At 53.5% G+C, this 21,379-nt stretch overlaps 6 protein-coding genes across 6 annotated transcripts; 2 read left to right on the top strand and 4 right to left on the bottom strand.

Annotated features, from left to right (window-relative positions):
- Positions 1–314: 314 nt before the first annotated feature.
- On the bottom strand, positions 315–1,937 carry CAOG_02055 (hypothetical protein). Its single transcript, XM_004348755.2, has 4 exons — positions 1,922–1,937; positions 1,384–1,718; positions 757–940; positions 315–633 (listed from the first exon to the last, which is right to left on the bottom strand). Exons 2-4 carry the CDS (start codon positions 1,655–1,657, stop codon positions 402–404), a joined length of 690 nt encoding a protein of 229 aa, XP_004348805.1. The 5' UTR covers positions 1,658–1,718; positions 1,922–1,937; the 3' UTR covers positions 315–401.
- A 762-nt stretch (positions 1,938–2,699) lies between these two features.
- On the bottom strand, positions 2,700–7,303 carry CAOG_02056 (RasGEF domain-containing protein). The gene is made up of 8 exons (XM_004348756.2): positions 6,953–7,303; positions 6,193–6,240; positions 5,189–5,962; positions 4,279–5,007; positions 3,967–4,179; positions 3,706–3,861; positions 3,017–3,602; positions 2,700–2,940 (listed from the first exon to the last, which is right to left on the bottom strand). Exons 1-8 carry the CDS (start codon positions 7,208–7,210, stop codon positions 2,759–2,761), a joined length of 2,946 nt encoding a protein of 981 aa, XP_004348806.2. The 5' UTR covers positions 7,211–7,303; the 3' UTR covers positions 2,700–2,758.
- A 445-nt stretch (positions 7,304–7,748) lies between these two features.
- Positions 7,749–10,122, bottom strand: CAOG_02057 (choline kinase). The gene is made up of 6 exons (XM_004348757.2): positions 10,044–10,122; positions 9,866–9,922; positions 9,562–9,686; positions 9,337–9,444; positions 8,733–9,235; positions 7,749–8,563 (listed from the first exon to the last, which is right to left on the bottom strand). Exons 1-6 carry the CDS (start codon positions 10,097–10,099, stop codon positions 7,961–7,963), a joined length of 1,452 nt encoding a protein of 483 aa, XP_004348807.1. The 5' UTR covers positions 10,100–10,122; the 3' UTR covers positions 7,749–7,960.
- A 37-nt stretch (positions 10,123–10,159) lies between these two features.
- On the top strand, positions 10,160–11,988 carry CAOG_02058 (aldehyde reductase). Its single transcript, XM_004348758.2, has 7 exons — positions 10,160–10,251; positions 10,380–10,461; positions 10,660–10,759; positions 10,866–11,034; positions 11,115–11,281; positions 11,368–11,473; positions 11,551–11,988. Exons 1-7 carry the CDS (start codon positions 10,183–10,185, stop codon positions 11,800–11,802), a joined length of 945 nt encoding a protein of 314 aa, XP_004348808.1. The 5' UTR covers positions 10,160–10,182; the 3' UTR covers positions 11,803–11,988.
- A 23-nt stretch (positions 11,989–12,011) lies between these two features.
- Positions 12,012–20,095, top strand: CAOG_08574 (hypothetical protein). Its single transcript, XM_011271872.1, has 5 exons — positions 12,012–12,189; positions 12,823–18,480; positions 18,645–18,920; positions 19,036–19,266; positions 19,385–20,095. The coding sequence occupies exons 1-5, from the start codon at positions 12,069–12,071 to the stop codon at positions 19,723–19,725; spliced, it is 6,627 nt and encodes a 2,208-aa protein (XP_011270174.1). The 5' UTR covers positions 12,012–12,068; the 3' UTR covers positions 19,726–20,095.
- Positions 20,096–20,357: 262 nt separating this feature from the next.
- On the bottom strand, positions 20,358–21,326 carry CAOG_02061 (hypothetical protein; the record flags this gene model as incomplete). The annotated part of the gene is made up of 1 exon (XM_004348761.1): positions 20,358–21,326. The coding sequence occupies one exon, from the start codon at positions 21,324–21,326 to the stop codon at positions 20,358–20,360; it is 969 nt and encodes a 322-aa protein (XP_004348811.1).
- Between the last annotated feature and the right edge of the window lie 53 nt (positions 21,327–21,379).

Consider the following 21,379-nt stretch of genomic DNA (forward strand, 5'->3'; position numbering starts at 1 on the left):
GGACAACTGCTCGACCCAGTCATAGATTACTGCATCTAGGCTATCGATCTGGCCGCTGTAGTTGAGTGAAGTGCCTCGACATCCTTTTTGCGTGTCGCCAACAAGGTCGGAAATCGCGGCAGATGTGACGCGTGAGAACGCCGCGAACTCCTCTGCGGGGGCCTGCGTTTCTTCCGCTTTGAAAGCCGGGGGGATGGACATTCGGTCTTGCTCCTACTGTTGCACCGGCTCGTTCAACCGCAAATTCCGGGCGACATGCAAATCCTCGCGAGCTCGCAGCCTTGCGCTCACTTTACTTCTTTCCCTGGCCCTCTCTGGCCCTTGGTGGATTGTTTGTGAAACAATTTCACAGAAGAAAGAGCTGCTGCTTTAATAATCACGCCAACGCGCTTCAACACACTTCAAGAGCACTGGTTGGCAACCATGCAGATTTTGATCGAAGCAACCACCACATCCTGCGCCTCGGTCGCGCCAGGCTGAATCACGTTCAGATAGAAGGGCGTGTTGAGTGTCTGCACCATGTCAAAGTACAGCCAGCCGACTTGGAGCGATGTGACTTTGGCCACAATCTGGTGCTCGTTGAGGTTGACACACACGGGCTTGACGCCAACAGGGGTGTCGATCGGGGTGTTTCTGAGTTGAGAGTGGACATGAACATCACGTTAGTCACCAGCACCCAAAGATCAAATCATATCGGACAGACGGGCACCGGCCGACAGGACTGAATCCGCAACTGAAAGTAACGCGCAAACTCACTCAAAGCTCAGATTGACATTGTACGTCTGGCCAGGGTAGAAGATGGCTGGCGCAGAAGGTGACAACTGCTGAAGCGAAAAGTTCAGCGGAATGTTAATGCCGAGCAGGCCAACGCTCAGGGTATGGAATCCAGAATCATCGTGGCTTTGAATGCGCAGCAATGGCGAGAACGCAGTCGCGGTAGCTGACGAGAGCGTGTAGTGAGACCAAAATTTCAATTGCAAAATTCGAGCGAGACGTTAGTAGTGAACAAGCAAATGCGATTCGGGTGCAAAATTCACAAGACATGTTCGTCGCCGTTTTTGTTGTAGCACTGTGTTTCATTGATCCGATATCATGGCTGGCTTGGTTTGTGTCGGGATTGCTGAGTGTTGAAAGCAATGTTTCAAACACTGAATCTCTCAGATCCGGCCCGCCACGCGTCCATCGACACCCCTACCACCCCATGTCTCTGAGCAGTGCTGTACGCAACTCTACGCAGCGGTGTTCTGATCGAACGCGTCTGTGTGGTGCTCAAGTGCTGGCCCAACTGTGGCGTGACTTTGGTAACTCCGACGTTCATCCATTCCGCCAATTTCGACCACACTGCTGTGGCATCCACTCTCTCGGGAGACCACTACGACCTACGCTTCATGGCCACAGTGATGCCAGTGCTGAGCTGGGCACCCGTGCACTTGGTCTGGTTGGAGCCGCCCTCAAAGCTCGTGACATTGATGACGGCGACGGGAGAGTCGACGCTCACGCCGCCGGGCGCGAGGGGCTTCTGGTCGGACACAATGAAGGCAAGGTTCTCGACGGAGACGGGGTCGACGGCCCACGCTTCGTAGACGAGCGCAGCGGCGGGTGCAACGGCGCACGCCAGCGACAAGAGCAGGACGAGCAGGCCCAGCTTGTGTGTCATGACCGGGAGATGAAAATAGGAAGAATGACTCAAAAGAAGGTCAAATCCAGGACTTGGAGAGCTTGAAGAATGAAGCAAAAGTTGAAAGCCAAAGGTATGGATACGAAAGTCAGGTTGTCTGAGCCTTTCGGATCCGAATTACCCCTCCAACGCCGATTGCTGAACGAGCATTTGACAACCTTCCCGCTATTGAGCGTGTATTTCACACCGCTTTTGAATCTATGTCTCTGATCATCCATCTGCATCTGCATACATACACCTTACCTGCGGCTTAGTCTTTCGTTGACATGTCGTCGTCGTGCTCTGGAACGAGGCAGGATTTCATTGACTGCGTGCTGTCATCGCCGTGCATCCAAGAAGACAAGCGCTCATTCCGCGAATGCCTTGCGTAAGACGGCTTGTTTTCAATCACTTTGCCAATCGCGACAGACAAGCAGACAGACAGGGCGGGCGAGCGAGCGAGTGACAGTGCCGAACCTATGAACACTGCTTTACTCACTCTTTCTCCCCTTTCTGCCCCCCCCCTCTTCCGCCACGTTTGGCTGGTTCATGCTAAACAAAACATCAACAACACACGTTGCAACACCAATAGTAAGGAGAACCAAGATCGCGTCCCAGACTACTGCAGACAGCTCCAGCAACTGCTCTTTGACTGCAAGCGTGGAATGGTAAGGTTGCCGCTAGGTCATCAGACATCCAAAGTCGGTGCGATTCAAAGGAGACAGAGAGAGTCGACGCTACTACCATCGTGTGGTTCGGCTTGCGTTGGGCAGAGGGAAGGGGGTCGGTTTTGACTGACTGTTTTTTTGATTCTCGTCGGATTGCTCCGACTTCCCATTCCAGATCGATATGCGGAATCGAATTCGAGGGAACAAGGGCTACTGACACACAAAATACACTCATTATTGGCAACATAAACCCCCCAGAAACGCCAGTCGAGATGGGGGAAATAGCAATGTATTGAAACAATCGTCGCACAGAAGGACGACAACCAAAAAAACAAAAAAAAACGCCAAGAGCAGACGAGACAACCACTGTCACTGTCTGCACTCCACACGAATACCAAAAGTACAGTCACAACAGACGCTGACAAACAATGCTTTATCGTTTGCCAATCTTGTCGAGGCTGGGCTCGCTCTGAGTGAAGGACTTTTTCTTGAGATCCGCCGAGTTTGAAAATGAGCTCAGCGAAGTGCGAGGCTCTCGTTGCAGACTTAGCGCGTACAGTGCATCGTCTTGCATGAACTGCAGAGCAGACACATACGGCTGCATTTTGGCAAAATCTGTGACCGACCAGCGTGTTAGTGCTCATCCACCAACCGCAACTTTTGGAAACATCAAACCACTTCCTATTCTTACCGGCTTGGATGGCAGGAGGTGCTCGGCGGAAGGAGATGATGTGCGTAATGCGCTCGGCAATCGTGCTCAGTTTGTGGAAATTGATGAGGCCGTTGCTCAGCACGTTCGGGTTGGCATCGTTCAGCACATAGAGATCCTTGATGGCCAGCGTGAAGAAGGGCACGAAAAAGTCGTTCGAGTGGCCACTGCCAGCGTCGGCGCCGCCATCAATCAGCTTCATCGAGGCCTCTTCGTTCGCGAGACCGTTCGCGGGTGTTGGTGTTGAGGGTGTGACAGACCTGCGCGCGCCAGCCTTTTGTGCCTGCTTCTGCGCCAGCGACGCCTTCTCGAGATTGCGGCGCAGCTGGCGGTCAAACAGCTCGCGATACTGGGCAAAGTTTGAGCCGGGGCGCATGAGCTCCTCGAGCGCGAGGAACTCGCTTCGGCGCTTGGAGCGGACGATTGCCCATGAATTCTTGAGTCGCTGCACGGACGAGTTGTTCAACCCCGACAGAATAGCCATCAAGCAGTTAAAGCTATTGTACTTGAGGCACTGGCGGGCAATCTTGATGAACTTTTCAATCGCCTTGCAACGCTCCACGGCGTTCTATCATGACAAAATATCATCAGTCTTTGTTGGACAACCCCCCCCTCAACCCTCAACGCTGCCTCAACGTAGCAGGTTCAACAAAAGGCATGCATGCACTCACCTGTCCGAGACATGCCTGGGTCGCAACCCAGTACGACAGCGTATTAAACCACGTCACGTATGCATTCAGATTGAGGGTGCTCAACTCGTCCTGGGTAGTCACTGTGTGGTGTTGCAGATGCATCACAAACTCTTCCGGCTGCACGGCGGCAAAAAGCTGCATCCCGTTCACAAGTCAGTCTCAACTGACCAAGCCAGCACCACAAAAGCAACAAACAAAACAAAAAAACAAGAAACAAACAAACACAAAACAAGTGCTTACATGGTAGTCGCGCCACACGAGATTTGCGGCAATCTTGTCAAGACTTTTCGAAATGTTCAAAATGTTGTGGTTGGCAAACGAGGTATCTGCCTTGGTGAGCAGCGCGAGATTTGGCATGCTGCCGCGGCGACCTTGGATGAGTTGTGGTGCGGTGGCTCCCGAGTACATCTTTTCAGCCAGTTGGCTGGCATCGCGACTGGCCAATTGAGGAATCTACGCAAGCAGGTTGGAATAGTATGAGTGAGTGAGAGTTTGCGAGATGCGCCGCCACCCCAACCATCGTGAAGCAGCTCCCCCCACTCCTTCACTTACCCGCTCGTTCAGTTGATGTCGCAGCTCAGTCACAAGGTCCTTGACCGTGGCAGCCTCTTCTTTGGTGAAAATGGGCTGATCAACAAGAGGCGGTGCAGGAGACGAGCCAGCGGCTGTCGGTGGCGGGGTGGGGAAGGCACCGCTGGATTTGCGCGATGCAGGAAGGAGGCCGCTTCGGTCGCGGCCTAGCGGCGGTGTGCCGGGTGGAGTATTGCCGGTGGCAGAGGCGCGCTTGAGCTGGCTGATGAGAATATTACGAGAAGAGAAGCTGGGCGACCGGGTGTGATCCACCTGGAAGTCGGGCGAACTTTCACCAGACGTATTGCTGCGAGAAAGCACGGGTGAGCTGTGGTTTGTTCCATTGCGAGTCACCGACGACGTGGCTCCGTCGGATTGCGCTAGTGCCAAGACCTCCTGTGGGATAACCATCGCCGATGATGAATTGGAACGCAAATAGCCGTTAATCTTGTTGATGCCGTTGATGAGTTGGTTGAATGGCGTCGTGTGCGCAGTGTGCAGCATCTCTGTCGCATCAATCAGCTTTTTCATCTTGTTTGCGACTTCGGGATCACGGAAATCTCGCCCAAACTGCTGCACCCAAATTCGGAAGAGCATCAAATAGCGCAGCAGCATGATGCGTGTCGTGCGCACCGCGCCGTCCATGTAACTAGACTCCAACACGGCGTCCAGCAAGGCCATGTAGTGTTCCGAAATTTTGTCCAGCAGTTGCTGCGAGCACACGCACAACGAACAGACAACAGAAAGAAAGAAAAAAACATGGGGCAAAACGTCGTGAGTGCAAAGCACAACCATCAAGCAACAAGTAAATGCATTCCGCAGACAACACGACTGGAGCCTGGACCCTGCTTGTTTGTTTTTCTGTTTTTCTCTTTTTGATTCCGAAACTTACAACAGGCGAAATGAAAATACGGTAGGCAAATAAAAAGCCCATCGTGTAGGTGGCGTCAGGCCGCGAGTCAGGCGTAGGCACCAAATGTGCCAGCAAACCGTCGAGCGTGCCCGCAACAACGACTGACTTGTTGGCTTTGTCAAAGACAATCTCGCTCTCAAAGCTGTCATAGTCCTTTTCGATGGACAAGTCCAGTGACTGCCGTCCAATTTGGCCACCGTACAGAGACTCTTCCAGAACGTTCGGGTCGGCAACGTCGTATTGGACGTCCAACTCGGACGTTCGTGGCACGGCGGGCCGCGCTTGCACATCCGAATCCGACCCGTCATCGTCAGAATCGTCGAGTCGGTTGGTGCTCGCCGCCGATGCTACACGTGCTGGCTGGGGATTGAGGCTGGCTCGCTTGCCGCGAAGCTCCTCGCTGCTCGACGTCATCAGTACTGCGGCCGTTGAAACGCGAGTCATTGGTTGGGACTTGCTGCTCAAGTCGTTCGCGGAGGCAGTCCGGCCCGTTGTCATCGCCGCATCACTGGCATCTGCTTCGTAAAAGGAGGACGGCAGCTGACTTCGGCGAACGTTGGAACGGCGCCCCAGCGTCATGGAGCCGCCTGCGCCGAGGAGCGAGATGTTGCCGGTGGCGATTGCCTGTTGCAGCGCGTCCTGCTGGTCTTCGGCGTATCGGAACACGGAAGTGCGTCGCTTGTCAAACTGCTCGCGCAGCTGTGCGTACTGTGTTTGGAGTGAGATGACGACTTGCTTTTGGGCCTCAATCCTCTGCGTGATTGATGATGTGAAGGAAGCAAGCGAACGGTGAGCGAGCACTTTACCACAAAAACAAAAAACGACAAACAAGTCGGCGACTCAACAAATTTGACACCACCACCACCCCCTTTGCTGCGCCAAAATAGGCTTCTTTTCACCGTTCATTTGCAACACAATCACAAAGGGGGCTTGTTTGCTTGGAATTTAGACCAAACAAGCAAAAACAACAATGTCAAACACACCTTTTCTGATACAGCGCCCTTGTTGTTTGCGCGAGTGCGCTCCATTGTCTGCCAAGAGGAAAGAGGAAGAGGACGGCATCAGAGTGAGTTTCTCATGGTTGGCACAAGCGATAGAGGCAGAGAGAGGCAGAGAGACAGAGATGGGTGGAGAATGCGGAGATGGATGCGGTTTCAGTTCCAAAGATGGCTGCAGGCACAACTTCCCGACTGACTCCTCCTGCTCTATCCTTATTCTGCTTTGTTTTCCTGTGAGCTTGAGACCCAGCGTGAGTGGTTCATGTCGCACACTAGAGAGGGAATGGAGGGGTTGGAGATCGATGCGGTTTGAGCTGTTTGAGCTGTTTGAGCACTGGCATTCTTGCGTCTCAGTCAATGACGATCAGCCAATCTCCCCCCCCTCTTCCGTCGCGCGCTCGATGCGTGGTATTATCATAGTAAAGTCCAGCCACCACCATCGTGAAGGGTGATGGGATGGGCTTGGTCTGCTCGGACAATGCGTCAGCAGCTGCGTGATCAACACTCACGCCTTGGAAATGAAAAAAAAAAATGTACAATGCAAACCTCGCTCACTCTCTCACTCTCACTCTCTCACTCTCACTCTCGCTTCTGAAGCCAGCGATCAAAGTCGCTGATGATGACAGAGCAAAGGGGGCTTGCTTGACACTGTTCCATCACTCGCTCTCTCGCTTTTTCGCTCTCTCGCTCTCTCATTCACGCTGCTTCTGGTCCTCCTGCTGTCGCTGGGTTTTCCACCACACACCTTGAAGCGGTCGAGCTCTTGTGCGAGCATCTTCTCAATGACAGAGGACTGGACGTCAAACCAGCCCCGCGGAGTGCCGCGTGTCGACCCCTGGGTCAGATTGCTGTACGACAGGGGGCCGCTCGGCGACGTCGGTTGCGATGTGAGGTTGCTCAAGCTGGCACTCTCGGCACTGCTCTTCATCCCAGGCATGATGATCTGCGGCGCTGGCGAGTCCACGTCCGGCGACCGTGGCTTTGGCGGCGAGTCGTTGGCCATTGTGTGTGCGTGTGCGTGCGTGTGTGTGTGTGCAATGAAATGAAGTGAGCGGAAAATGAAATGGAGAAAAAAAAAAGAAAAAAAAAAAAAAGACTGTTGCACGCATTCTTTGCTCTCTGCTTTTTTGTCCCGCCTTCTTTGCTATCGACGCTTTTACCATTCAACGAAACAAAATATGCGTGTGTCAGCAACGAAAAAAAGCAGAAGAGCAGAGTATTGAAAAAAGGAGGAACACAATGCCAATCCAACGATGGAATGAGAAAAAGGAAAAAAGGAGAAGGAGAAAAAATCAGCGAAAAATCATTGAGGATCTGAAAGGGCGAATAGAGTCAAAAACACCGAAGGGAAGCTGTTTGAAGAGAGAGAGGGGAAGCGAGCAGGGGGAGCCTCGCTTTATCAGAGCAAAGTGAGAGAGATGATGATGAACACGGGGAAAAAATAATGGAAGAAAACGACTAGGAAACGAAGCTGCGTTGCTGAGGGCGGAAGAGACAAAAAAAAAAAGAAAAAAAAAAAGAAAAAAAGAAAAAAAAAGTGTCAAAAACGGCGAAATTGTCGTTGTTAGGAAAGCGCAATCACACCATGTGCGAAAAAGCAAAGAGGACGATGGTGAATAAGAGACGGCCAAGTGAATTGGAGTACGAACACACACACACGCCGAGAAAGACAACACAAAACAGAGCAACAACTGAAAACCCTGAAAACCGGAGAACGAAAAGCGCGGACACCCCGAAAGGGAGCAAAAACGCCTCAGTGCGACTGGTCGTCGGAATACTCCCCAGACGCAAGGAGCTGCGCTTTGAGCGCAAAATACACCTCAAGACGCTGCACGGCGTACTCGACATAGCCAAAGGCAATGTCGGAGGTCGCGGCCTGAACAATCGACCACACCGACCACATGAAATGCGACGCCAAGACGTAGGCGTTGACCTCACGGACCACGCGAGCAACCTCGTCCGGCGTGATTGGAGAGGTGCGAATGGATGCTGCGCGTCGGACCTGGGGAGCGGCAGACGCGGCGGCTGTTGTTGTTGTTGCAGTCGCTGTTGGTCGATCGCTGTCATCGTCATCGCCTTCAAACAAGGAGGCTGCGACGCGATCGTCGACGCATTCCCACGCACTGAGATAGCTTTGGATGAAAATCTCTTGCTGCGCACGCGTTGGAAAGTCCTTCCCAGTGATGGAAAAGTACGGCGCCGCGTCCACGTTATAGTCAATGCTCCATTCGCAAAAATGGTTGGCAATGTCAAAGGCGCGGTAGTTGTACGCGCCGTACTCGTAGTCGATGAATCGCAGTGGCCGGCGGCGGAAGCTTGTGTCGCGAGCAGAGCTTGGTTCGAGAATGTTTCCCTCCTGTGTGTGATGGCGGAACGAAAATTGCGAGATGGAAAACAAGCAGAAGGGGAGGATTGGGGGGGGGGTTCAGCACTTGAGTATTTGGCGCGCAACTGCCCAAAGTGCAACATCTTCAGGGCTGCACTACGAAACACGCTCCGAACAAAGCGAATAACAGCGGACCTACCTGAAGGTCGTTGTGGCAAAATACAACAGGAGACGGAACCCGAAGCAAAAACGCCTTGAGCCACTGAGCCTCTGCAGTGCCAAAATCGGTCGTGGTCAAATCCAACAAGAGCTTCAGATCGTTGGCGGACAGAGGGCGCGTCACGTTGATGGGAGACTCGCGCGTGGCGGTGCGACCGACGCGATCGGGAATATTTGTACCAGAGTGAGTCGAACGAATGCGTGCTAGACCGTCGTTGAGGTCGGAATTGCTGCGCGATCGGGACGGCTGCGCCGGTGGAACGGCCAGCTGCGAGCTGGCCAGTGCTGGTTGAGCCTCTGCCATCGACACTCTCAACACCTCGGCCGCCATGGCTTGCCACCGCTCAATGTAGACAAACAGGCACGGCTGCTTCGACAGCGGGAGAGGGAACGAATGAAACGCGGCGAGTCGACGAGCAATGTTGCGCGACAGGTCGGCAATCGCGAGGTCTTTCCGCTGCAGCGTTCGTGACTCGATGAATTCTAGCGTTTGGAAGTCGGGTAGTTCAAGAGCGTTGGTTTGTACTTGAGTGGTGCAGAACGTAGTAGAGAAAACAGCCGAGCGTGTCAGGATTTTGGCGTACCTTCGATGCGGCCTTCCGTGAAGATGCCGTGGAGCTCGGGCCCTACTCGCCGCTCAGCCAGAATGGCAAAGATAATGTTGTCATGTTCTCGGGAGACGAATGCACTGTCTGTTGAACCGAGTACAGTACAGGTACCAACATTTCAGTGTGGAACCAATCACAATCGCGTTCGTCCCGCCGTTCAATCATCCCCGCCACTCAACCATCCTTTCGAATTTGCCTTACCACCGCCATACAGCCGCAGCAGGACGCAGGACGGAACCTCCTGGTCGTCGGAGGCTGACGCTGTCGCAGGCACTCCCACTCGGTTGCGATTGACGCAGCGATACAGCTGGTTTGACAATCCGCCTCTGTGTTGCAACAAGTTCCAAGCACATGTCAGTATGTGTGCGACCATCACAGCAACCACAGAGCGCAGAGTAGCGCGAGCGAGACAGCCAGGGTATCGACGCCATTTGCTCGCATCAGTCAAAGTAAAATAGCCATTGGCAGCATCACCGCTGCGATTCCATAGTATGGTGTGTATTACTTGATGGGAGAGAACTCGAACTGCTCGGGCGTGAGATTGGACCAGCCGTGGACGTACCTGCAGGCATCAAAGCAGACAGAAAAGCAGTGAAGGTTTAGTAAGAGTTCAATTTGATTAAAAAATGACTTGGAGTTACCACATTCTGACTAATTCAACGCAAATCAGGTATCAAACTTACAGTCTGCACCAGTTCAACGCGCGCTGAGCGAGCTGCGCCAACTCGTCAATGTTCATCACTCTGAGTTTTGTTGTTGCTTTCAAACAAAATAAGAACTGACATTCATTCAGTCCTCGTTTTTTTTTTTTTGATTTGACAAATGTCTGCTGTGAAACAGTTCATTCTGAGCACCGGAGCGACAATCCCAGCAATCGGCTTTGGCACCTGGGTAACAAATAAGCAGCAGCCCTCTCTCGTCTCTATTTGCAACAACTACAAGCAATACGAGAATGGGAGCAGGTGTTTGTTGAATGTTGTACTGCATGTCTCACTGGTTGTGTAACGGGTCAAACACAGCGCGCATCGCCGGGCGAGGCAGGCGAAGCAGTCAAGCGCGCGCTCGAGGCAGGCTACCGCCACATTGACTGCGCTGCGTTCTGTGAGTTGTTGTGTTTGAACTGTTGTTGCTGTTGTTGCGGTTGTTGCTGTTGGTGTGCTGTGTGGTCGTTCCCACTGCGAGAGTCATTGTTCTGGTCATTGGTTTTCACCACGTTGGCACGGTTACACCTCATCATGTCTGATGGATTCTGATCAATGGCTCTGCTATGAACGAAATTCTTTTTGTGCGTGGTTTTAGACGGAAACGAGGCGGAAATCGGAGCCACGGCGTTCGCCCCGCTCTTCCAATCCGGCAAGATTGCTCGCAAAGACGTCTTTGTCACAAGCAAGCTCTGGAAGTAAGACAATAAAGAGCAAGGCAAACAAGTAGAAAATTGCAGGTCAAAAGCGCCCATCCCAGAAGAAAACCGTATTGACTGCTGTGCTGACTGGGTTGGAGCGCAGCACGGAACACGATCCCAAGGACGTTCGCCCCGCTCTGATCAAGACGCTGGCGGACTTGCAGTTGGACTACCTCGACTTGTATCTCATGCACTGGCCGGTTGCGCTCCAACGTGGCGCCATTCGCGATGCTGACGGCAACCTGCTGGATCTCCCAATTCCGCTCGCCGATGTAGGTAGTTTTGATTTGTGTTGTTGCTTTGAAGGATGGGGCGCTCGAGAACTCTCACCTCGCATTGCTTTGCAAAATAGACTTGGCGCGCAATGGAACAACTGTACGACGAGGGGCTTGTCAAGGCCATCGGAGTGTCCAACTTTACCAGCGTCAAGATTGACAAGCTGCTGACCACGGCTCGCGTCGCTCCCGTTGTCAATCAAGTGGAGATTTCTCCCTACCTGCAGCAGCGCAAACTTGTCGCGTAAGTCTTGGCGTGCGCGAGGAGGAATTGTTGGCAACAACAGGTTCCGCTCATCGTTCCGCGTACAACAATTTCCACTTTCCCAGGTACTGCGAAGGCAAGGGCATCCATGTGACTGGCTATGCAACCCTTGGCTCGGGTCAGACCCCGCGTGCTCTGGATGACCCTATCATTGGCCAGATTGCTGCCAAGGTAAGCCGAAATTGGTGTGTTGTGACATGCTTTGATATTCACATATTTTCTGTTGCTTCTTTTTGCTCTTGTGCCAGCATAACGTGTCGGCTGCTCAGGTGATGATCAACTGGTGCGCATACGTCAACAACTGCTCGGTGATTCCCAAGTCGACCAACCCCGAGCGCATCCAAGCCAACTTCAACTCGAAGGACGTCAAGTTGGATGCGAGTGACATTGCCACCCTCCAGTCTCTCGATCGTGGGCTGCGTCTCTTCCCTGGCAAGGGCTTCTGGCGCAAAGGCGAGACGGCTGATGAGTTCTGGGATGGTTTTGGCAACGGCGAGTGAAAAGTAACATTGCGACGATCAAACATCAAACAAGCGGAAACAAAAATCCAAGCAAGCTCGGCTGCTTTTTTCGCTGTTGTTTGTGGTGTCAATTCCTTTTTTGCTTTCTTGAGTGAATGAGTTAGTGAATGAGTTTGACTTTTTGTCCAAAATCTTCGAACAATCCATACAAAAATCCTTGCAAAAATCCTTACAAAAACCCATCTTCATTTCATTTCATTGTTCTTCCATTACTCTTTCTTTCTTTCTTTTTGTTTTTTCTCCCAATGCAGCCGCGGTCTCCGCCGACGCGCCATTCGGTGTCGGTCTGCGTGCCGCGTCGCTCTTTGCCACTCTTGCAAGCTGTGCTTGTCGCGGTGGTTGTCTGCCTCGCTGCGACTCCCTCTGGTAAGCAAAGAGCTTTAATAGCTCGCCTTATTTACCGCTCTTCTCTCTCTGCCCCTCTCTCTCTCTCACTCACTCCCCGCCAATACCACTGTGCGTCTGTGCGCTTTCCATGCCTCTTGACTTTGTGGGGTTTGTGAGCAAAAGTCGAGTCAATGGACGAAGAGTGAAGTGGAGTGGAGTGGAGAGTGGGTTTTTATGTGATTGGATTCCGCTCACTCACTCTCATCACTATCCACCACTCACCGCTCACCACCTCATGATTCACTTTTACAGACAACTCAGAGTGCATTTTGAGCTTTGGGGGGAAGTGTGAGTGGGAAACAGGCGAACGAAAGAGCACTTTTTTTGGATTTTTTGCGGCTTTTTTTCTTTTTTTTTTTTTTTGGTTTTTGTTTGGATTTAGGGTTTGGTAGTTTGGATGGTTGACTTTAGTATAACATTCCTCGTCTAAACGCGGGTCGTTCATTCTCGCCCTTCTTCTTCCTCCACTCCTCTCCCATCCCTGTCGCTTGCTGCCAACCTTCTGTGGTCATCTCTCTCTCTCTCTCTCTCTTCTTTTTCTGCCTCGGCTTGAAAACGTGTCATTGGACCATGGTCGCTCACCTTCCTCATCTCATCTTCGCCCCAATACAGCGCTCGCCAACACCTGCAGTCCCTCACCGGCCACGGTGACCAACGCGAACGTGTACGGATCGCTCATCGCAACATGCTCGTTTACCGGGTCGGGTACAAGCTGCCCTGGCAGCAATCCGTACGTTGTCACGAACGTTACTGGCGGCAACCCGTCGTTCACCAGCGCCCTGAAGGACGAGCTGTCTCCTGTTGCTGGTGGAAACGCCAAGACGAGCGAGATTCGCTTGCTAAACATTTTCCGATTCCGCAATGCTCAAGGCACTTACACGGTGACGGTCAAGCCGTGCTCGGATGCCACGACAACATTCACCCTTACCATATCCGACTTCACGTCGGCAACCTTCTCGCCTTCGACGGCCACGATTGATGAAAACACTGCTGCAAACACGAATGTGGCCACCCTCACGACCAGTTGCACCAGTCCCGGCTTTTCAATCATTTCCCAATCGACCAGCGGCTTGTTCAAAATCACTGGCGACAAGCTCCAGGTGAACAACGCTGCCTTGCTCGACTATGAAACCATCAAGTACGGGACAGTGTCTGTCAACGTCACGGGCACAAACTGCGTGCTGGTCGAACGCACCATCAATGTGACCCTCAATAATGTCGTCGAACCCCCGACCGGCATCAAGGTGGACGGCGTGACGATCGTTGATTCCGTCACCTCCATCAACATGAATGAAGAGTTGACGACGGCCTCCGCCCAGTTCACGGCAGTCACCCAAGAGGCAGGCACAGTCACGTACACACTGCTGCCCCTCGCCGGACAGACCGATTGCACCATCTCTGAAGCTTTCGGCAACTGCAGCCACCTTTTGTTTGACATTACAGTCGACAACCGATTGCAACCGAGCGCTAGCGCCATCAGCTCGCGCCTGATCAACTACGAGTCGGAAAAGCTCATTGACGTTGGCCGAACCTTTACTGTTTGTGTCCAGGCGACACAGGGCGGACTGAGCATCCAACGGCTTTTCAAAATCAATGTTCTCGACGTGCCTGAGGCACCGCGCGGCATCTTGGTCTCCGGCACGCTTCCTGAGAATTCGGCCACGATGGGCATGATTGGCTACGTCACTTGCGATGATGACGAGAAGGATGCAACCCTGACCGCGACTGGTTTCCCTACCGATGCGAACATTGCGCTCGTCGTCAACTCGACTGCAGCGGTCGGGTCGCCGTACCGCTATTACCTCAACAAACTGACCGCTGTCGAGTACGATTTCGAAACGAGCTCCCCTTACTCTTGGAGCATGGCAGTCACATGCGTCGATAGCGGCAGTCGAACGCTTCCCGTTGGAGCTAGTCCGTTTACCTTTTTCGTCACAAACGTCAATGAGGCGCCAAGCGCGCTTCGTTTCACATCTGGAAACCCCAGCGCTCGGACCACGATCAATGTCCTTGAAAATCTCAAAGGCTGCCACAACCTTGACATTGTCGACCCTGACGTGAACTTGGCGAGTGGAGACCCTTCCAACCGCTGCAATAGTGGCACTTACCCGTTTTGCAGCAACTCGTTCCAGCTGATTGTCGATGACCCGGACAGATTCTACACCACTACCACCCCTTCTCGCCAACTTTGCATCAACGCGACATTGGATTTCGAGACGACGCCCGTTGTGAACGTGTCGGTGCAGGTTTCAGACGCAGGCGGCGGAAACAACAACTTTATCATGTCGTTTATTCTGCAAAACGTGAACGAGCCGCCGTCAAACGTCGTGCTCTCGGCGACCAGCTTTGATGAAAACGTGCCGGGCAATACCTTGGTTGCAATTCTTTCGGCAGTCGATCCTGACGTTGGCGACACAATCGTCTTTGCTGTGAATGACACTGCCAACTTTGTCATCACAAACAGCGTCGAGCTACGCACCGCTGCGTCTGCCAGCTTTGATTACGAGACAAAGTCCGTCTACTACCTTCGCATCACCGTGACGGATTCGGGACCGACCTCGGTCGACTTTCCGGTGATCATCACCGTGAACAATGTGAACGAACCCGTCATCCCCGTTGCCATCACCCTGAACGGAACTGGCGGCGTGTTCACCGACTCGGAGGCCCTTCCCCCAACGCAGCTCGGTGTGGCGCTGTGTCGCGACCCCGAAAACGAGTACATTAGTTACACTGTGGTGGAAGTGCTCAACCGCATCACGAGCGCCACCTCCAACAGTGTGACTGCCATTCAGAATCTTCTCTACTTCCAGCAGCCTGTGGCACCTGGCAACTACTCGTTGACAGTCCGATGCGTGGACTCGCTGTCGTCGCAGCCGGCAACCCAGACTGTCAACTTTGATGTCGTGTTTGTCAATCGTCTGCCTACATCGTGCACATTGTCGCCCTACCTTCTTCCAGAGGACAAGATCGCGGCGTACGTTGTCGGCACCATATCGTGCGTCGACCCTGATGGTGACGCCCTGACCTATGCTCTCGACACTGTCGCCTCCAGCAACCGCTTTGTGCTCTGCAACGGAAACCAGATTTGCGTCTCGAGCATTGTCACAGCCAGTGCCAATCGCTTTGACTACGAGTCGGGCGCCGGAGACCTTTCGGTGACTGTGCTCGTGACGGATGCGTCCGGCACACCAACGCCATTCGCGCTTGACATTGAGCTCTCGAACGTCAACGAGGCCCCGACGTTCATCACCACAAGCGGTCTCTCCGTCACCAGGACGACTGGTATCAGCGCCCTTGTGGGCACCCTCTCGACCATTGACCCAGACTTTGGTGACAGCTGGACCTACACCCTCTTGAACACGTTCGACTATGCATACTTTTCTCTGTCTGGAAGTCAGGTTCTCTCGCAGTACGCCAACTTTGACTTTATCACCAAACCCAACTACACCCTGCAAGTCACCACGACGGATGCTGAAGGCCTTTCGCTCACCCAACTCGTGACCGTGTACGTGACGGAGAGCAACAATATTCCCACGGGCATTTTGCTTTCTGCCAACACGGTTCAGGAAAACAGCCCCGTCGGGACTGTGATTGGCACGCTCTCCACTGTCGACCGAGATAATCGCACGCAGACCTATGCCTATACTCTGCTGGATAGCGCCTCGAATGTGTTTAGAATCGTCGGCGATCAGCTGCAAGTCAACTTGGCCGTGCTCAACTTTGAGAGTGTCGCGTCCTACCGCATCGCTGTCAAAACCACCGACAGTGGCACCCCTCCGTACTCGTTCGATGCGTTCTTTGACATTGCCCTGACCAACCAGAACGAGTCGCCACAAAATGTCTACCTGACCTCGACCACCGTCGCCGAAAACTCCCCCTCAAACACTGTCGTCGGCACGTTGAGCTCGGACGATCCCGATGCTGGCGCCGTCCTCACCTACTCGGTCGTGGGTGTTGGCAACTCGAGCACCGTGTTTGGCTGCTCTGGCAACCAGCTCATCGTCACGGGAGGTGGTCTCGACTTTGAAATGTACTCGTCGTACCAAGTGAGCGTCCGAGTGAGCGATGGCACGCTGTCCGCCGTCAGCACATTCACCATTACCGTGACCAATGTCAACGAAGCCCCCACCGACATTGTCAGGGTCAGTGGTGGATCCGTCTCGGAAAACTCTGCCCAGGGTGTGGAGGTGGCCACGTTCCAAGCGATCGATCCCGACCGTCCGTCCGTGTTTTTGTTTGCGCTCGATGACTCTGCGGAAGGCTTCTTCACCATGGCCAGCAACGTGCTTCGCGTTGCCAAGGCCGGCCTGGACTATGAGCGCAACACGAGCATGACGATTACGCTCCGCGCGACCGACTTGGGCGGAGCTCCCGGCGGCTTGTCTGTCGTCCGTCAGTTTGTCATCACCATTCTCAATGTGAATGAGCAGCCTGCGCCCACCTTGAGCGTCAATAGTGTGAATGAGCGTTCGCCCGTCGGCACCGAAGTCGGTGTCTTTTCTGCCAACGACCCGGACAATGCGCGCACCGTGACCCAGACCCACACCTTTGCCCTTCTCAATGATCAGTCTACCGGCGCGTTCACGGTCACGACGGATGGCAAACTGCTCGTCGCTCGTGCGGGCATCAGTGCGTCCGGCTACGCCAATTCGCAGATTACGGTTCAAATTTCCGTCACTGACAGCGGCTCGCCCGTGATTACCTTTATTACGAGCTTTGTCATTACCATCATCAACGTCAACGATGCGCCGACACGCATCAGCTTCTCGGCCAGCTCGGTGCCCGAAAACGCTCCTGCAAATTACCTCATCAACACGTTCTCAACGTCCGACCTGGATCCGGAAGATACCCACACTTACACGCTCATCAACGACACTTGCAATGCGTTTGCGATTAGTGGCAGTGCGCTCATCGTCCGCCCCAACGCGACCATTGACTATGAGGCACACTACCCGGACACGTCCTGCGTATTTGCTGTGCGCTCCACGGACTCTGGCACCCCGCCGCTCTCTGTCGAGCGCATCTTCACGATTGCCATTACCGATGTCAACGAAGCGCCAACCGGTGTGCTCTTTACTCCTTTCGTGCCCCTCCGCGAAAACGAAGTCAACACGATCATCGGCAACTTGACGTGCCTGGACCCCGACCGCGGCCAGACGTTCAAGTTCTCCATCATTGTCAACCCAGGCACCGACTCGTACTTTGTCATTGTGGATACGAACAAGGTGCAAATCAAGTACCAGGTCGATTACGAGCTGAATCCTTTCGTTGCCGTGCAATTCCAGTGCACGGACAGCGGCACGCCTCCGCTTGCCATCAGCCAGACTGTGAATCTGAACGTCACCAACGTGAATGAACAGCCTGCAAACATTCTTCTTTCCAACATGTCCATTCCCGAAACGGCCGCGGTTGGAACGGTGGTTGGCAAGGTGACGGTGGATGATCCAGACGTCGGCGACACCTTCATCATTGAGTTGATGGCCAGTGCCAACGGTCGCTTCCGGCTTGAGAATGCGACGGGACCTGGCGGGATTGTGACCAATCTTGTTGTGAACGCAACGCTCTTGACTGCCGCCCGCGACCGCTCTGCTCGCGTCACCATTCGCGCCACCGACTCGGGCGGCCTGTTCCGCACATTGAACTTTGACCTCGCTCTCACCTACGTCAACCTTCCGCCAACCGGTGTGTCCATCACGGTCGGCGAGTTTTCCGAAACGATCGCCGTAGGCACGTATGTCGGCACGCTCATCGTTGCCGACATGGACGCTGGCCAAAACCACACTTGCACGCTGGTGGATAATGACTCTGGCACATTCTCGCTCGTGAACAATGATCTGTATATCGCCTCTGTGGCGACCATTGATTACGAGGCCGCCCCGACGCACTCGGTCAAGCTGATGTGCACAGACAACGAAGGTCTGGGCTTCGCGACTCCTCAGACGCTCGTCCTGAGCGTTCGCGACGTGAACGAAGCCGGTCTGTCCATCCTGCCCAACCCGACAGCCGTGTTGGAGACGCTGTCCATTGGCGACGTGGTTGCTGTGCTCAGCACTCTCGACGACCCCGAGACGAGCCAGAGCCACACCTATGCCATCACCTCGCCCAACTGCCCCTTCACCATCACGGCCTTTGGCCCGGACTCGAGCAACCTCCGTCTGGCGCAGCCGTTGAATTTCGATCTTCAACCGAGCGTCTCCTGCATGATTAGCTCGATCGACGACGGTTGGCCGCCGGCGGAACTCCCATTCAACCTGACCATTGGTGTGATTGGTAAGCAAGAAAACAACAATCTGTCGAAGGGAGCGGGGTGAATGTTGCATCGCGGAGTTGACTTGTGATGGAAAAACTCATCTGAATCTCGTTTGTGGCTTTTTTGGTGGCTCATTTTTTTGTCTGCTTTGCCTTCATGCGAATGCCATCATGTTTTCTTGTAGACGTCAATCCGTGTTTGCTCCCTGCGGCCGGAAACTGTGGCGCGAACGCCATTTGTCAGAAGGCTGGACCCGGGCGCAGCAGTTGCGTTTGTACAGAAGGCTATGTGGGCGATGGCCTGACTTGCTCGCTGATTCCTGTTGGAGAAAGCATCGAGTGCATCGCGCCGCGAAACCGCGTGAGCTGCAACAAATGCCAAGTTGGCTTCCAAGTCAGTTCCTCCAGTGATCAATGCGGTCTTGTTGGCGGAGTCAAGTTTTGCACCCGTGCATGTGTTGGTACGTAGTTGATTTGCGTTCAATGCGCAAACAGAAGAGCGATCGAATTGTAGAATTTTTGCGTGTGCGTTGGCCAAAAATACTGAGTTTTGTTGTTGCCGTGGATCAACGTCAGATGTGGACGAATGCCTGCGTACCGACAACGGCCCTTGCTGCTCCGAGCTCACCTGCGAAAATCGCGATGGCTACTACAGCTGCACCGGATTCGCTGTCCAGCCTGCGCTGGTGGAGCGATTCTTGACGACTTACCCGGAAACATCGCGTAGCGCTGTGCTCTGTGCATTGGCAACCCACCGCACCCACAACGAGACAAACTTTGGAACCCTTGAGCAGCAAGTCTTTGGCGGTATGTTTTTCTTGAAACTTTTTTTTTTTTTTTTTTTTTGCTGTCGTATCGAGTTCTTCGTATTTTGCATGTCCTCACGAAATGCGTTCTTGTCATTTTCTTCTCTCTGTTGCTGCAGATGACGGAGCTGCTCTTAGTGCAGGAGCCATTGCTGGAATCGTCATTGCGCTTTTGATTGTGGCGGTGATCGTCGCACTGGTTGTCTTGAAGCGACGCCGCGCTGCCGCCGCCCGCAAGCTGACTCAAAACGAAGAGGAGCAGCTGCAGGACCCGGCACTGGCAGCTGCCGTCACCCCGAAGACTCAAGAAGAAAAGCTGCTCGAAAAGGCGCGTCAGCTGGAGGCTCAACACGAGTCCCAGAGGCAGGCAAAGATCAGCGCCAACTTGGCCGTCTTTGACCAGATTGCTCGTCATAATGCGACGCAGCTCCACGCAGACCAGGGTGCTTCCCGGATTTAATCCCCACGGGTCTTAAGATTGAGACGCTTGGTTTCTCTGTTTTGTTCTTCTTCTTCTTCTTTCCTTTTTTTTTCTTTTGCTTCCTCTTTCCTGGCTTTGTTTTCTTCTTTCCTCTACCTTTTGCTGCAACCCGTTATTCCAACCCTTTTTGATTTTGTTAGCTTGTTGTTTTGGTTTTTGTGATTCAACTCGTTTCGTTTTGTTCGGAACGTTCTGTTACTACTGCTGCTTTGTCACCCTAATTTCCCCCAACTTCCCCCTGTATTGTACGATGGCTATGCTTTGTTGTCTTGTTTGTTCTTGGCTTCTGCACATAAATCAGCTTTGCTTTTTTCTTTTTTTTTTGCTTTTTGTTTGTTGTTTTGTTGTTTTGTTCGTTTCAACCTACAGGCCATGTTGCTCAAAAAAAAAGTACAAGTGTATTCGAACTGATATCGGATGTAATGAAACGAAAACCCACAACCAAGCAGGGATGGAGGAAATAGCAAAAGGAAACGAGGGAAAACAAAAATCAACCAAAAGTACAAGCTTGTAAAAAGCTGCAAAACGTACAATCTAGAAATACGCAGTGATGATGATGATGATGATGATGAGACGATGCGACGCGATTGGCGGGCATGAGCGCTTGTTGCTTACATGGCAACGGCGCTGGATGCAAGTCCAAGCGGCAAAGTTTTGAGTTGCAACATGTCGGCATCCGATTGGACTTGCTGTGCCGAGTGCATGTTGGGAGTCAAGAGTGGTGAGTTGGAGGCTGAGGTGCTGAGGCTGTCCCAGTCGTGGTGCTCCGAGACCGAGGACGCGGTCGGTGAGCTGGCGTCCGAGGACGACGGATTGTGCGCAAAGCCCGCAAGGTCGGTGCTCAGTTCTGAGACGTTCCCGAGGAGCTCGTACGAGTCCAGGTCGTCGAATACGCCTGGGGTGATGGGATCCGCTGCGCCTGTAGCAAAGACGGGGGCGACTCCGGCTCCAGTTGCTGTGTGGGACGAGAGTCGGTTGAGAAAAAGCTGCTGTTGAATGTGCCGGAGTTGAAAATACTGTTGCTGCTGTTGTTGTTGCTGTTGCTGTTGCTGTTGCTGCTGGTGTTGTTGTTGCAGAAAGAACATCCACAGTGCCTGTTGCTGGACATACGACTGCACGCCAGGCATCATCAGACTCATGGCGGCGGCAGAGGAGAGGCCGAGAGTGGGGAGTCCGACGTGCATGGGCAGCATAGGATTTACAGCAGTGAGCTTGGGAATGATCTGGACATCGCCAGAGCTGCGCGGAAGGTTTGGCATGAGCTCTGCCGAGCCGACCACGACGTTGTGCAAGTGCGCGGCGGCGTGGGGTGATTGTGTTGAGGGCACTTGCATTGACATGGATGCCGCTGCTGCTGCTGCTGCTGCTGCGGTTGCCGTTGCAATTGTGGGAGTGGGCTGCTGGCGATGTGACGCAGAAGCAGCAGCAGCAGTAGTAGTAGTGTGCTTGGAAAGAAGCGGCAGAGGTGATAATCGTGCCGTCAATGGAACGCGGCTTGCGGCCTCGCTTGCCCGCCTCCTGGTACAAGCACTGGCTGCCAATATTTTTAGACGAGCAGCGCGCGCAAGGTGCGCCGCCATTGCACGACTTGTGCCGCAGCCTGCACGGTGTGCACGCAATGTAGACGCCCTGG

This window comes from Capsaspora owczarzaki (assembly GCF_000151315.2).
Source record: "Capsaspora owczarzaki ATCC 30864 unplaced genomic scaffold supercont2.3, whole genome shotgun sequence".
In the NCBI taxonomy this organism is placed as follows: Eukaryota; class Filasterea; order Ministeriida; family Capsasporidae; genus Capsaspora; species Capsaspora owczarzaki.

What these genes read in the sequence shown, in the direction of transcription:
- CAOG_02055 (XM_004348755.2), bottom strand. Translation starts at nt 1,657, where the DNA reads ATGACACACAAGCTGGGCCTGCTCGTCCTGCTCTTGTCGCTGGCGTGC. An exon ending in CATCACTGTGGCCATGAAGC is followed by an intron (nt 941 to 1,383) that starts GTAGGTCGTAGT and finishes CGCTCTCGTCAG; the next exon opens with CTACCGCGACTGCGTTCTCG. An exon ending in AATGTCAATCTGAGCTTTGA is followed by an intron (nt 634 to 756) that starts GTGAGTTTGCGC and finishes CTCTCAACTCAG; the next exon opens with AAACACCCCGATCGACACCC.
- CAOG_02056 (XM_004348756.2), bottom strand. Translation starts at nt 7,210, where the DNA reads ATGGCCAACGACTCGCCGCCAAAGCCACGGTCGCCGGACGTGGACTCG. An exon ending in GTATTTTCATTTCGCCTGTT is followed by an intron (nt 5,008 to 5,188) that starts GTAAGTTTCGGA and finishes GTGTGCTCGCAG; the next exon opens with CAACTGCTGGACAAAATTTC. An exon ending in ACCTCCTGCCATCCAAGCCG is followed by an intron (nt 2,941 to 3,016) that starts GTAAGAATAGGA and finishes GGTCGGTCACAG; the next exon opens with ATTTTGCCAAAATGCAGCCG.
- CAOG_02057 (XM_004348757.2), bottom strand. Translation starts at nt 10,099, where the DNA reads ATGAACATTGACGAGTTGGCGCAGCTCGCTCAGCGCGCGTTGAACTGG. An exon ending in GCGTTGAACTGGTGCAGACT is followed by an intron (nt 9,923 to 10,043) that starts GTAAGTTTGATA and finishes TGATGCCTGCAG; the next exon opens with GTACGTCCACGGCTGGTCCA. An exon ending in CACGGAAGGCCGCATCGAAG is followed by an intron (nt 9,236 to 9,336) that starts GTACGCCAAAAT and finishes TCCAAACGCTAG; the next exon opens with AATTCATCGAGTCACGAACG.
- CAOG_02058 (XM_004348758.2), top strand. Translation starts at nt 10,183, where the DNA reads ATGTCTGCTGTGAAACAGTTCATTCTGAGCACCGGAGCGACAATCCCA. An exon ending in TCCCAATTCCGCTCGCCGAT is followed by an intron (nt 11,035 to 11,114) that starts GTAGGTAGTTTT and finishes TTTGCAAAATAG; the next exon opens with ACTTGGCGCGCAATGGAACA. An exon ending in TTGGCCAGATTGCTGCCAAG is followed by an intron (nt 11,474 to 11,550) that starts GTAAGCCGAAAT and finishes CTCTTGTGCCAG; the next exon opens with CATAACGTGTCGGCTGCTCA.
- CAOG_08574 (XM_011271872.1), top strand. Translation starts at nt 12,069, where the DNA reads ATGCAGCCGCGGTCTCCGCCGACGCGCCATTCGGTGTCGGTCTGCGTG. An exon ending in CCTGACCATTGGTGTGATTG is followed by an intron (nt 18,481 to 18,644) that starts GTAAGCAAGAAA and finishes GTTTTCTTGTAG; the next exon opens with ACGTCAATCCGTGTTTGCTC. An exon ending in TGAGCAGCAAGTCTTTGGCG is followed by an intron (nt 19,267 to 19,384) that starts GTATGTTTTTCT and finishes CTGTTGCTGCAG; the next exon opens with ATGACGGAGCTGCTCTTAGT.